Here is a 15,053-nt window from a genome sequence, read left to right as displayed (position 1 = left end):
GTAGCGGATTACTGGAAGAAAAATTAGTTTACACGGTAGTTTAGTTTTATCAGAGGCCGTATCGCGCGACGTGCACACGGAAGAAAAATAATCTAATAGATTTACATGCGTGACGTTGATTATATTGACAGAGTTTGTTTGGAGTGAAAATTACAGAGATTGTACTAAAAATTATTCGTCACTTACACGCAAAAATTATATTTACGGATGTTCTTTCAACTTTTAACTTTTAATGCAAAAAAAAAAAATATTTTATTCGCATAATTACTGTCACGCAGGTAAATTAATAAATTTTTTTTATTTTCCATAACCGATTATTCTACGTTGCGGATGGCGGAACTCTTTCTGCCCGCCAAAAATACTATACGAATGTCTGAAAGTACTACAGTTATAAATGCGTCAACAGTAGTTAGGAGATCATTCCATTTTTCAAGTTCAACTACGTAATCTGAGCGAACGAATGAATGCAATTCATAAAATAACGTACACGAGGAGAGCCTCGGATTTAGGCTAAGGCGGGGAAAAAATTCGCGATGTTTTCGTTTCACGATAACCGGAAGCAATCGCACACTGCCTCATTTAGCGTTTTACTTATGGTGTCGGCGTGGCGTCGACGACGATGGAGATATGACGAAATCAATATGATGTAGCGAACACCTAAACAAACATCCGTAAAGTGACTTCCTTTCAGCTTTTGCGTCCTAATTTCTGCCACTAGCTTGCAAAAGAAATGAAATGCGTAGTTTGATTTATAACAAAAATTCAGGTTCATAACAACAGGATAAAACTATACCAAGAAAACGATTGCCAGTAATTTATACAAATTTCTTTTAATAACTAACTCACGACCGGTATAAAATTCTATAAATCAATAAGACATTGAAACACACAGCGCACCATTATTTCAAGTTTTATATTTACAGAAAGTAGGATATATCACGTGTTATATCCAGGGTAAGAATAGGTCAGTTACAGAATAAATTATTTAATACGATGAGAAAGGTATAAATAAAATTGGAACTTAAATTAAGTGATATGTCGAGAGATTAAAGCTGCTCTTTGAACCCCCCTCGGTCGCCAAATGGCTTGTGAGTACGTGTATATGTAATAAGGTATGTGAATAAAGACATTTGAGGTGCTACAGAGAGTTGGGAGTAGCCGTGTGTTCACCAACTCTCTCCGAGTCCTTATTCCGTGAAAAAGTACGTTTGTTCGTGTGAAAGAGATCCTGGATGAGCCGGCAAAGCATCCGATAAACGTCTACGCCCGAGTATATCTTTATGTGTTTTAAATCATCGGAACTTGACATACAAACGCTTTCATCAGACAGTCTGTAAACTCGGTTAATCGTTACTATGGCCTATAAATATATAAATAAGAGTATAACGTGTACTATATATATATATAAGCATTTCTTGATCGACAAAGTTTGTATGTATCGATTATAATTAATTATTTAAATTAGGCATATATGACCGCGTTCAATGCAATTATTTATATCCAATTCGCATTCTTAGAATGTTCGTTCATAACTGGTAATTAGTTCGATTCCTCTTCCGACTATGAACTTATCGTTCGCCTTTGAGGGACCGTGATTTAAACGTCAAAACCGGTGGGCTAATTATCGACGCCGACACGGATAACTTGTTAAACTGATATATTCAAGCGGTGGAACGTACATTCATCCAGTATCTCGACAGCCATTTTCCGGCATCGTAAACTGGTTTCGTCACCATGCGCGTTAACTAATTTCCACCGCATGCACTAGATAATGACTCGACGATTTCGTCGTGCGCATCCAATTCCGCTAGAACTGAAGAATCTGGTTTATCCATTCTCGGAATTCCGAAATCCTCGTGTAGACACCCGGCTGATTTGGCTCGGCACATCCGATTCCCCAGCTTATCACACCTGCGAGGATCCATCGCTTGTCCCTAGGCCTTTGAATCACTAGTGGTCCTCCGCTGTCGCCCTGAAACCGAATCATTTTCACTTGACATCTTTGTTTTTTCCGTCGGGATGAAAAGTCTTTTATAGCAATAAGGTAACGTTACCTCGCAGGAATCGAAGCCTCCTTTCCTCCATCCGGCACAAATGAATATTTTCGGTATGTGTTCGATGTAACCAGCACTTCTGTACATTCCTTCGCAAACAGTGTTGTTAATCACAGGCACTGAAACTTCTTGCAAAACTGACGGAAGTGGCCCATCTGTAACAAATAAGAAGAATTTCTATTTTTACAAACAAACTGTTTTTTTTTTTATCATCTTATTTATAAGTAGATAATAATTTGAAAAAATATAACTGTACGAAAATTTTACAGTCGATATGTCACCAGAAAAATAGTTTAAATCCTTAGCCGGCTGTAAAAGTTTCACCGCTTGCGCCCCAATCACGGAAAAATAGACTGTTTTAATTTTAATGAAACGTGGCACCTAAGGATTTTTTGGTCGCTGATTATGAATTTGAGGTACAAACTCAGAAATTAAAAATGCTGGATCCAATATGGTGGATTAAAATTCAGAATTGCTGTAACTCGAGTGAAACTCGGGATCCAGGGGTCTATGACGTCTCTGATTACGAATCTGTGCTCAAAATTCATAAATTCAAAATGGCGGATTCAATATAGCACACCAAAATACAAAAATGTACTTGATTCGCATGAAAATGAACCGAATGATAATAATTTGAGCAAAGTATGTTTCCGGGTTATCAATTTGATGGGAGGACTTAGAATTCCAAGAGCGCCTTTTTTAAAGTTGAATTTAAGCGGCATTCTTCAACGAGGATGTCTTTCAAGTGAGAGCAAAAGGAAGCATGTCTCTGCTAGTCGAAACACCCTACTGCATACAGCGTAAGGAAAAGCTTAGCCTCACCCTGCGGAAGTGACAAACAGGCAGACTACGCAGCTAATTATAGTATAAATCTTACCTATACCTTCATATAGTCGCCCCCAGCCAGTGACGTGTGCCATGAGTCCAACGTAGTTTGCGTCATCGTCAGGCAAACAAATGGGAACAGTGTTCGGCTGGAATGGTAACAGAGGTTCGTAGAAGCGCAGAAGAGCGAGGTCATACTCGAAAGTACGAGGGTCGAACTGTGGGTGGCTTGCGACAATCTGCACCCGTCGTTCCTGGAAGCCGTAGGGTTCATCTTCGCTTTCCAGGTCGTGCTCACCCAGCCGGAGCAATAAATCGCTCGGAGCTACACTGCAATCAATCAAGGATATCCACGGTAGAATAACGACATTGCACTCACTGCTATTGCTATGGATGGATAATTGCTGCCGCCTGACCGTGGCAGTATTGTCTAATTGCACGTTCTCTTCATTGTTCTTTACTGCGCAAAGAAGATAAGGAAATGGAAGAAAGAGAAGAAAATTAAGCACTCACTTCTCGACGCAGTGAGCCGCTGTTATAGCCCAGTTCTCATTCAGTAAGGCTGCTCCGCATTTGTGCAAATAGGTTGACGTTCGCCACTGTCTCAATGATATCTGTAAAACCGAGAGTAGGTAATTAGTTCCGTAACCCCTGTGCAGATTGTTTGTGGCTTTACTGCTCGTTTATTCATGAACTTGAGAATACCAGTATGCCAAATTACGACCGAATGGTCATTAGGCTTCAGATGGCTGAATGAAAATTGAATGAAATCAACGGCAATTGATTGTTCGCCAATTTCGTTTCATTTTAAGACTTTGCAATCAGTCCCGCTTTGAGTCGAGATTAAATTTCTCTTGGGTTGATTATAGAACTGACAATGAGTAATCAGTAAATAATAATATATGGAAATTTTATGCCGTGCAAATTCCAACGGTATAAGTAGATTGAACTAAATGATTTTTGTTCACCTGCCAGGGCCATTTTCCAAAGGAGCTCTTGGCGCCGCCAACGATCCTTGACTCTGGGAAGAACCGTCTGCCGCATACTGCAAGAACAAGCATTGTTGTATTCATTGTCTTTAAAATATCGGCGTTTCTCAGGCCAGTCTCCATACTAAAAAGCAGGCTGTACACTAAGATTGCGAACGGATGAACTGGTCGATCGCGTTCTGTGTTTCCCACGTATCGAAGAAACCAGATAGACAAAGTTACTCCTCAGCTGCCTTTCCCGTGTATTCATGAGTCTCTCACAACGTCGACCGAATTATAATTGCGGAACTATTCAACTATCAGCGAATTGCTAATACCGTGCAGGATGGCGAATCTTGGGAGCAATACTTTTGTCCAGATTTCACGGAGTATGGGCTGCTTGAACTGTCAGGCCCAACTTTGAGCGAAGAACTACGGCTGGTTCATAATCGAGAACTGAGATCAAGGTACGCCAGTCGAGTTCAGCGGGGAATGACCTTGGTCTAAGGACAATAGCTGCTGAGGATTCTCTTTTTGTAAACTTTCAAAAAAGTTTCTACTCTTCCCGTCTCCGTTTACGAAATAAACGTAATTTAATACCAATGCTACGTGTGTACGCTAATTACACGTCGATATGACCTTCCAGGGCCCTGTGACCTCTGGTTAGTTCGGCATGAAATTATTCCAAGCAACGATGACGGTGTTTTTCGCGTTGGACTCAAATTACCTTGCTTGTAGTCGGACATGTTCAATTCTACCGTCGGTACATAGTTGTCGGTTGTTGAGGGTGTCGTAGCGACGGTCGGCAGAGAAGGTCTTGTCGGTGATCGCTGCGTTGTGGAAGTTGGCACTGTCGTTGGCTTATCTGAAAATCACGTTACGGTGAGTACGTTTCCTGGTAGATTCAAGATCTACTGGTCCGACTTCTTACAAGTTCACTACCCGTCAACGAAATTCAGTTAGAACCAGACTATAGAGAATAATCAGATAATGTTTACCTCGTGCGGTAATTATTTCGGACATAGTTGCAGAATTGTACCTTTCAAATGGTTAGAACTTTCAATTTATAATAATATATTTTCAATTTCCTAGACTCGAGCTCAATGTATTCCGCTAGCCAGAAATTTAGGTCTTTTTTCTTTTTTTTTTTCCAACAGGGTAAAAATTCTTTCCAATATTAACAACTGATGCCACTCATTCATTTGCCAAGCGTTTATCTGTTCCAGGCTGTCAAATTTTTACTCTCAGATACAACGGCGATAATATTTCGAAGTCGAGTTTTCACGTGTTATGTACGTATCAGTTGCACGGGAACTACGTCATCTTTTGTTTAACTAAATAATGATGTACGATAGACAAGTTTAGAAAAATTTCTTTGCATCAGACTATCGTACCGAATAACGTCTTATCTTTGTCGTAAGTTCAATACCGTACCAGTAACGGGAGACGACGTCATTGGCTTTGGAGTTGGTCTCGTAGTTGGTTTATCTTCAATTTCTGGAGGATCACTCGGCGCTGGAGACTGGATCAGTATCCAACCGTCCGGTGTCGTAATTGGCGTCCATTCGGTATTTGTTGGTTCTGAATATTGTTCAGAAAGATAATTGTGAAGTGCACCAGTATACGAGAACTACTTGTGATGATACGAAAGGGAATGACGCATGTACATCGCAGTTGTATTCAAAATAAACACGAGTGTTGACACGAAGGTTTGAATGGCACCAGTATAAGTTACATAATTGTTAGAATAGCATATTTCAGTAAAGGGAATTAATCTACTGCACGAATTGTTATTACCGAATGCTGGGAGCATAAATAAGAGGTAAAGCGAGGAAAACAAGTGACAAACGGAGGGGGATTTACGGTATATGTATATAGCGATGCCAAGAGGAACCGTTACAACGCCCCAGTGGGACGGAATCTCGCCTTGGCTTAACTTAAACTCAGCACGAAAGTCTTCAATATTCTATATACACCATTATACCGTATTCGTAATACATGCATGTGTGACTTCCTGACCAAGTTATTTGGTTGATCAATAACCTCGATAAATTTGAAGGAAGAGAACAACGGTCAGGTTAAATGACAAATTTAATCACCTATTGGATTCTTACTTATCAACACTTCCTATTTAAGCAATGACGTATACTGACGAGAAGAAGTACTCGAAAGATTTAAAATTTTTTGCTTCTAAACTCAACCGTAGGTTTTCAAGTGTTCCTCAATTATCCTGAACTCAGATCTGAGAATAATTCAGAGTTGTAGGCTTAAACCCTGCAAGAATAATTCATTTCGCTCTTGTACGTTTTCATACTTCAGAAATGATAATTAGACCACGTACTACGACTTTATCGATTAATATCTGTGCTATGTAGTTAACCTTTGCGTGGGTGGAGGAGAAATGATTCCTGTCATCAGTTGAGTGTGGGTTGAGATTTTTTGAAATCAAATCTGCAATTACTTAACTGTAAAGTAGGTTGACCACGAGGATCGTACACGGAAACACACATCCTACTTGCTTTCCGCTAGCGAATAATTTAACCGAGCAGCAACTTCGCTATGTTTTCGGTGTTCCAACGTAACGCAACGTACATATCTTTCATATTGGGCTTTCAATCGGTGACTGCATTACGAATATCATACTAGGAACTTGTCGTGGATGATTTTTTTGGGAGGAAGATGAAATTACTATTATTAGTAAAACAATGCAGTACGTAACCTACCTTCTAGTTCCGTTACAGCGGTTGGAATCACTGGTGATCTGGTAGTAGTATCGTCCGAGTTTGACATCCAAGTCACCAGACCCGGCGAATAGCTGGTGGTCTCCACCTTGTTGGTGTTGAGGTCTAGAACTTGATTCGTTGTATCTTCTGAGAAAATGACATCGTTGATCAATGAGAAAATACCAGCCGTGTCCGAAGGAGCCACCGTCGTCAGTGTTGGTTTCGGTCGAGATGAAGAAGCAATGGGTCTCTTGGTTGTGGTAGTGGTAGTGGTGGTGGTAGAGGTAGTAGTGACGATAGTCGGGGCTGGCTTTTGTACCGGAGCTTTAGTTGTTGGAAATTCAGGTATTTGGGTGGTTGGTTTTGGTCTTGGCCTAGTCGAGGGTGGTTTAGGAGACGTAGTCGCTGGTTTACTTGAACCACCACCGACTGTGGAAGACACTGTAGATGATGCTGGTTTAGTGGATGGCGTCGTCGGCCGCTTGTTGACGCCTATCGTGGTTGCCGCTGTCGGCCTACCCTGCACTGCTACCGTCGGCCGCTTCCCTGGTGTAGTCGGCTTCTGACCACCAACAGGAATGACCACCGTCGCCGGCACAGTGGCGGTAACATTTTTTATTCCTAATACCGTCGGTGGTCTGCTAGCGACAGTGACACTCACTCCGGAAGCCACTGGTCGCTTAGTGACCGGCGTCTTCGGAGTCGTCGATGTTGTGGTAACTCTTTTAGCCGGTGTACTGGCAGGTCGCTTCGTGGTCGTTGAAGTCGGTCTTCTGACAGGCGTCGGTCTGGTCGGCCTAGTTGTCGTCGTCGTTGTGGTAGCGTTTCGAGGAGGGAACCTAGTCGCACTGACAGTAGACCTCTGAGTTGTAGTCAAAATTGGTTTTACTGTCGTAGTCCTCGTATCAATCGGCGTCAACCCCCCATTCTGTGGTTTATAGACTGATGGTTTGATGGTTGTGTTTGTACCAATTTTCGTACTGTTTGAAGTAGTTGGCTTCTGGTTGGGTTTCACAGAAGAAATTGGTCTATTGCTAGAAGGACGTGGTTTCGAATGAGTTGTTGCTGGTGCAACTGTCGTTATTTTCTGAGGATACTTTGTAGTCGGCCTTTTGGTTGGACTGTTTTCAACCGTTTGGAAGGTGGATAAGCTTACGGACTCAGTTGTGGAGTCTGGGACTGGCTTTCGTGTATATTTGTTAGTTGGTCTTGAAGTAAATTTGACTGGTTCTGAGACTGGTGCGTGCGTTGTTGCCACGGGCAATTTGTCGGCAATTTTCACAGGTTTTTCGGTGATAACCGGAGTCTGTGTTGTCGTAACCGGAGCCTCAGTAATTCTGGTAGCCGTCTGAGACGGTTTTGGTGAGTATTCTGGTATGTTGTTATTGTCTATGGACTCGTGATTGGTAAGATAGGAATTAATCGAGCTGTCGTCGATCGTGTTGTCTTGAGGAAAGATTTCCGGTTCTTTATTGATCTTACAGCAGCTTCCGAAATAGAAACGGTCAATGCAAGTTCCCAAATGCGTTCCATTTGCTTTTGCACACGTAAACGCAAACATGCAGACTCCTTGTTCTCCACTTCTCCTTGAAACACACGGTAAGTGCCTGATGTGTCTGCCCGCACCTGTAATCAAGGAAATTTCACATTACAGGCATATCCTCTTAATGCTCTATATAGATCAGCAACTGAACACGATACAAATACATTCAACTCCAGCTTTATATCACGTTACTTGGAAGACAAGACCCGGCGGTCGGCTTGGCTTATTGACTTCCGCGACTTGCGAACGGCCCGCACCTACATAACTGTGCATTTATATGCAATGCAAAGTACACGAACTCAACGCATTCAGGTCACTTATTCCGAAACGATCTGGTTCGTTTTTGTCACTGTTACTTGTATGCATTGCAATCTGAAATTTTTAAATCTGAGATTCACTTCTTCAAAGTGAATTTAACGTTACCGAACGTAATGATCCATCGGAGTGAAATGACTTCCAAATTATGTGACGATTGTCATATGGAAGATTTACGTTACAACACGAAGACCTTGACCCCCAACGTGGTTCTAAGAAGCAGTCAAGCAGGTACATAAAAATTCTGGTAATGCCCAACGCGTAACCAGATACTGAATTGGTGTCAGGCAAGGCACAGCATTAAGGTACCGTTAACTTTGAATGTGTGAGTTTGATGCCCGGCAGAAAGTAGGCCACAGTCATCGCCTAGCGCCGAGCAATTCTGGTGTACGTGTATATTATTTTTTTGTCGGAATCTCCGTGCATTCCTCTTCACCTTCATCATGTACTGGACCAAACGCAGCAAGCAGGTGAAAGATAGATGGGAGTAAATAGGGAAGAAAAGGAAAGAAGAAATCCGAGAAGACCGGGACTGCATCCTGCCTCCAGTCGGACTTTTATTACAGCATTTTTCTCTAGCCACTTTGAGGTTTCATTTACAATGTATTCGCTGTTCCATTAGCTTGAAAAGCGAACGACTAAATTACGTGGCAATAAATTTAAAATTGCCAACTACGATTTATAGTTACAGTTAAAATTTGGATCCGGATTCATTGTACGCTTCACAAAGTCAGTTTCTTCGTGTTATGTTTAGCTATACGTACAACAGGGAGGAACGATAAAAAATTAAGAATAAGACAGTTGTGGATGGTTGCAAAATAGCGAGTTCAAGACTAGACTGAGAACTATAATTATATTTTAGTCAATCACTGCAATTGCACTTAGAAAAATATCCGCAGAATAAAGTACTGCTTACTGAAAGTTTCAAATATTGTCATGCCAAACGATCCGATGAGATTTTGAGATTAAGCTTAGCCTTAACATTAACCTCGGCACAAGATGATGAGACGAGCGAGTTAATGGCAAGCTTATATCAGCTCGTTGGTTGTGTAACCGTGTCTACAATATCCGGCAGGCTTTGCTTGAGAAAAAAATATCTCCTTATCTAATCAAGTTTTTTCTTTCTCCGTTTCTCACCTGCTGCTGCGCTCTGATGTAATATTTACCGCTAGCAAACTCTCTGTTAATCGGCGTCTCGTCACTTACAACCAAAACTTTTAACAACGATATTTGGTTTCCGTCAGAATGGAAATCGATTTTTTTTTCTCTTCTTATCAGAGGGCCATACGAAATTTTGGATTAGGTATCGCTTTATTAAAACCTCTGACAGAAAGAAAATAATTAAAGAGAAATTTCATTTCAGTCAAGCTGATTTGAATACGCAATCTCGAATACAATAGTGCAAGGTCAGTAGCACGCGAGACGATCGGGTTTGACGAGTGTCCCAAAAGTTCTGTGTACTTGGAATTAAAATGTGTGCCGGGGCGGAAGTGCGAGCGTTATACGTGACTCAGTGCGGGAAAGAAAGTAGTGATGTCAGCGCAAAACGGAGGACATGTTGTATCCGCAAGTTTGTAACGATTTGAAACAAATGATATTACTTCGGGAAAGTGACACCCGTGAATTTGTGCGACACCCAGCAGTAGCATTCAAATTATCAGCATGATGAGAAGTCGAGTACCAAATTCGATGGGATCGGGGAATCAATTTCTTACATACGTGTATCACACGTTTCGGAATGTACCCAGTGACCCACTTCGAGAACTGACCAGTCCGCCCACGTTGACGGGCTGACCGCAGGCATAGGGTCAATGCCAGGCACCATCATAGGTAAGCGACCAACCGTTCCGTTAACCCTAGACTAGCGCCCAGCGATCAACTCGTCAAACCATGTGAAGAACCACCTGAATTCCTTTTACCCCACCAACGATGCTTATAATACCGCAATTATCAGATACCCCGTTTATACCAGTATTTTATTCATCAAGTTTCGCAAATTCAATAAAATAACGGTGCGAACGGTTGAGATACTTTTTTTTCATCCGAATGCTAAATTCGTATCGCGAAACGAACGGTAGAGCGAACGTAGATCTGGAAGCAAAAACTCCTACTTTTACTCTCACGATCGAGTAACATTAACTCCATGCATCATATATTTAGCTCTCTGATGTATGAGCTATCTATCCAATCGTTTAAAAAATTCACTTTCCGTTGAAAACCGATCATGCATAATTTCAGTCCAATTCAATCACAGGATCAATCACATTATGAGCAAATCATATACGTAAAATTTTTTAACAAATTAAATGCAAACTAGCTATCGTAAGTGTGTTGGTGTTCATCTGGATAAATTCCAGTGAAATTTTTATGTACAAAAAATGGAATGAACCTAAAGTAGAGAGTGTCTGTACCTAACTTCCGGAATCTGTGTACCAATTAAGAAATAATATGACAATTTACATGTCTGAAATAGTGCGAGAAATGCGAAATAAGTCATAATTATACCATTGGAAAATAACATTTTAGCATGCACTGATACGTGTCTTCCTGATAGCCGGGAGGAATTTTTCACTGCCGGTCATCGATGACTAATCTCCAGCCTCGATGTCTTGCGGCTTACGGGTCCCGCAACTTTGCTTTAATATTTTATTAACGTTTCACCGATGATATGACCCAGGAAGACCGCACGTGGGTGTGACTTGTCGCAACTCACAGCTGATGTCAAGGTAGTTCGAAAGGCGCGTGGGTATTCCGCGGGTCAAAAAGTGGGTCATGTTCTTTTCGCTAGGAGCCGTAAAAATTCGAACGGCAAGAAACAGAATGCCAAACATGAGTAGTGTGGGTGTAGTATTGTCCGCGTGTAGCGTATACGTATGATATACTTGCCTCCAGGAAGAAATTGCGGCATGAACACGGGACTTCCAATAGTCAGGACAACAACATTGCACAATAGCAGAAGTGTTGCTCGAAACTTCGTGATTTCCGTCATCTGAAACAAATCGATATAACGGAGATTCGTTAGTTAGAGTAGCGACGAAAGTCGATACATCCGTACATGACCTGATTATTTCTTTTTGAAAATCGCCAACACGGTTTGGCAATGATTTAAATACTATCGTTTCTGCTTGGCAATTCAACCGATACACGATCTCGATGTCACATTTTTCATCTTCAACCGTACACGTGTTCCGAATAAAAAATTTCCATTGGGACAAACTACCGAAGAGTTCAAATTGAGCCGTTCGCAGTTGGGTGAGACTTGGTTAAAAGCGGTTGGGATTTTTGTTACATGACACAACGGATAAAACAGCTAATTTAGGTTGTAGTATTATTCATGGTCCGGATGTGAAAGTGATTCTGCACGCGTAGCCAAGTCATTGAAGAGATTTTTTGACTCACTCCGGAGATTCGAGGTAGAATCATGTGTTTTTATGCAAATGAACGACGAACTCTCGCTGTGCAGATGTCAAGTAAAATTTAAGGAAATGACTGTTGAAAACTGATATCAGCTAGAAATTGACTAGTTATCATAGATTTTTTGGAGTTCAACAAGATCGTTATACCACCACCTGTGATTTTATCGCGTCAAAATGTACCACTATACGTCTGCACCTGCGGCAATGGGAACGTTCTCACCGGGTTTTACTTAGGACGAGAAGGGTCATCCACCTTTCATGCAAACCGGGATAATCGCATTTCTTTAACTAGCAACCAAAGCAAGGCCTTGAAACCGCGGCGTGTGAACCTCTCTTTCGATTCCATCATTGTTCATTCCGCCAAGGGAAGCATCGCAGGCTTTCATAATCGCGTGCGGCGGAAGAAATCGAAATTAACTATACCCACATGCGATATCATCGTACTCGGGTTTCAGTATTACATTTTTACATTCAAGGAAGCTTTGCTCGAGGCGAGTCTCGAGGTTGCCAACCCACGGGGTCAAACTTTGGCTCAGGAAACGCGTTGGTTCTGTTAAGAATTCCGGTTATCTGACACGCAAAACCAGCTGTCCCGTGTTAGCAACGCGTCGTTACCAACCTCGACAAGATTTGTAGCTTATACGTCAGGACAGTCTAGTAGCTGCTGTTTCCAGTTACATATGTGCAGTAATTATAGGGAGTTACGTTCGGAAATTAGGAAGTGACGATACGGACGTCATACTCTTGGTTGAAAATTAAAAAAATATTGACCAAGTACGTTCGTGGATTCCTGGTCTGAAAAAAGCCACGACCAGTAGTGGGCACTCGAAAGTTTTTTTTCTCCATTTCGAACCGAGTCAACGAGGGCAGATGTAATCAGCTAAACTATGAACGCTTATATATTTCCAGAATTATAACGCGTACGCAGTACGATGGATAAGCAGCAGCTGATTGTAACGGTGCCTTTTTATCCCCAGTCACGTGAAAAAGAATGACTAAAACGTTGCCGTTATCGTGAAAAGTTGGAACCAAGTTTCCGTCTGTGTTGCCAGTTGGACTACGGTCAACAGTTGAGAAGTACTGTTAGGATTACAAAAAAACTTAACGTCCATATCGCTGGCCCAGGTGTCAAAAGTCCGTGCCGCATCTACATTAGACTCTAATCGGTAATTGGGTGCAATTGCGGTGAACCGGATTAAAATTTACGGAGAACTTCGTTAGCACAGTTTTCGAGTTGTGATATTTTCCAAGTATTTTACTTGGGGTCGAAGGATGTGTTTCGGCAAGTTATATTTTCTGAGAAACGGAACGTGACGCGTTGTCGCGAGGAGTAATATGGATCTGTGAAAGTCGAATTGATTGCGGTTGAATGTACCGCTATTCATATAGCCGACATACGGGTTTCCGAGCAAATTGAGCTACGCTTGGTTAAGCATAGTTTCAAAGTACTTCTGACACACTAACTCCAGAGATCAACAAAATCTTGAATAGATAATCTGCCGGTTAGTCGAGAGCCATGCGAATAATGTTTGTCTGCAGCCACTGGATAAGCATCTGCATTACAACTCAACTGAACTGCTTTCGAGCCACAGATTCACAACTATTCCAAGTCAATTTCTAGCGTGTTTTTGTACCAAATGTACAAGTCAAACGAGCTTTACACCATTTTAAAATCCAGCGAAAAAACAGATAGTTCTTACCTTTTTGGTTCTGAACAGCACACTGCTGTCAAGGTTGAGCCTCGAATGAATTTGTTTCGAAACGAAATACCGAAAATTACTTCACGTCCTTAAACATATTGCAGGATAATTGCGAAGACAATTTGAAACCGCGTTTCTTTCACACACATCCTCGTTCGTCGACTACAGGCCTCGTTCGATGCGAAAAACTATCGCGATTAGTATCTGAATCAGTTGGCAATACAACGAACAAATACTGCGGTGAGTACAAGATGATTACGCGTCAAGTTTATTCCCCCTTTCTCTTCCCCGAATACATAATCTAATTCGAAAAAAAGATTCGCACGATCTTTTCACACGTGGTAAATCATACCGTGCCATAAAATAAACACACACATACAGGTACCCCGAGTGTGTTTGAATTTAACTTGTTTGTTTACCCGTTCGGAAAGTTTGTTCATTTATTATTTATAGATTATGTCATATGCGTGCCGGCGGTAAACTCGGGTGCCCAAAGCGGTTGAGAAATTTGGCAGGAGACAGTCAGGTCATGTTCGTAGGATTAAGGGATGCCCGACCGTCCGTGGGGCAGGTATGTTGGTACGGATGGCAGTCTGTTGGCGGCTCCTTCAGACTGACTCGCTTGCACCTTGATGCTCCGTAGCGACGTCCTTCGAAGACGGGGAGCTACTTATGAAAACCCGCCGTGCGGCCCGTTTGCGTCGATCCAATAGCCCCCCTAGGCACCGGCCTCACTGCTCACAAACCGACTAGTGTTCAGCAAGAGACCGCTGCTATTTCAAGGTGGCCTTAGTGCCTCGTGCTGCCCCGCGGACTCTAGAACCTGACGGGGTAGTGGCAATGACCGTTCTCTGGGCCCCCACTGGTCCCCACTTCCACGACCTCCTGTCTTCCTCCGGCACAGTCTTTTCGTCTTTTCTGCCTTCGTGAGCTGATACCGCGAGCATTTCAGCAAGCGGAGAAGAGAGGAAGAGAAAGAGTGAGAGAGGGCCGATTAGGCTGGAGAACAAAGAAAAACTTTTGGCATTTTACGACAATGTGTGCTCTTCTTACCTGATGTTTCCTTATTCGTTTCTCAAAACAGATAATATTAACGATAAGGAACGATTGGTCAGTACGCTTTTGAAATTCTTTATGTTTTCGGGTGTCCGACTTTAGACGTAATCCGTCACGCTACCACCTCTACACGACCAGCTAGAGAACCTGCAAATTCTCCCGAGAACAACAGTTACTCTTAAGGTCAATAGCAAAATAGTTCCAACTCTGCCTCATCTCCGACAAAGAGATCGAATTCAGCCTTGAAGACCCTGAGTACCTTGCCGACTAGACGTTAAAAGTCTGTCCGCGTGTTGTTGTAACATTTATTGATAATAGCATGAGTCATGGGTTTCACATCTCAACTATCAACTGTACAACACGGGGCATCTGCAGTAACGACGGTAGCTGGAGATAACAAGGATGAAGAACTACCGCGAAACTGTACGTATTACCAGGTGAAAGGCTATCGAA

At 42.1% G+C, this 15,053-nt stretch overlaps 1 protein-coding gene across 2 annotated transcripts; it reads right to left on the bottom strand.

The window, feature by feature from the left end:
* Positions 1–811: 811 nt before the first annotated feature.
* LOC107223658 (serine proteinase stubble) lies at positions 812–14,340 on the bottom strand. 2 transcript variants are annotated; one of them, XM_046732954.1, is made up of 10 exons: positions 13,545–14,340; positions 11,315–11,417; positions 6,571–8,196; positions 5,282–5,428; positions 4,575–4,712; positions 3,848–3,924; positions 3,393–3,493; positions 2,932–3,209; positions 2,055–2,209; positions 812–1,972 (listed from the first exon to the last, which is right to left on the bottom strand). In XM_046732954.1, the coding sequence occupies exons 2-10, from the start codon at positions 11,415–11,417 to the stop codon at positions 1,808–1,810; spliced, it is 2,790 nt and encodes a 929-aa protein (XP_046588910.1). In that variant the 5' UTR covers positions 13,545–14,340; the 3' UTR covers positions 812–1,807. The 2 variants fall into 2 exon arrangements, with proteins under 2 accessions (XP_046588910.1, XP_015518935.2); XM_015663449.2 differs by having other exon boundaries at positions 2,938–3,209; positions 13,545–14,338.
* Positions 14,341–15,053: the final 713 nt, after the last annotated feature.

The sequence above is a fragment of the Neodiprion lecontei genome, chromosome 2, assembly GCF_021901455.1.
Source record: "Neodiprion lecontei isolate iyNeoLeco1 chromosome 2, iyNeoLeco1.1, whole genome shotgun sequence".
In the NCBI taxonomy this organism is placed as follows: Eukaryota; Metazoa; Arthropoda; class Insecta; order Hymenoptera; family Diprionidae; genus Neodiprion; species Neodiprion lecontei.
Note: the sequence above shows the minus strand (reverse complement) of the source record. Positions and strands in the feature narration are given on the sequence as shown.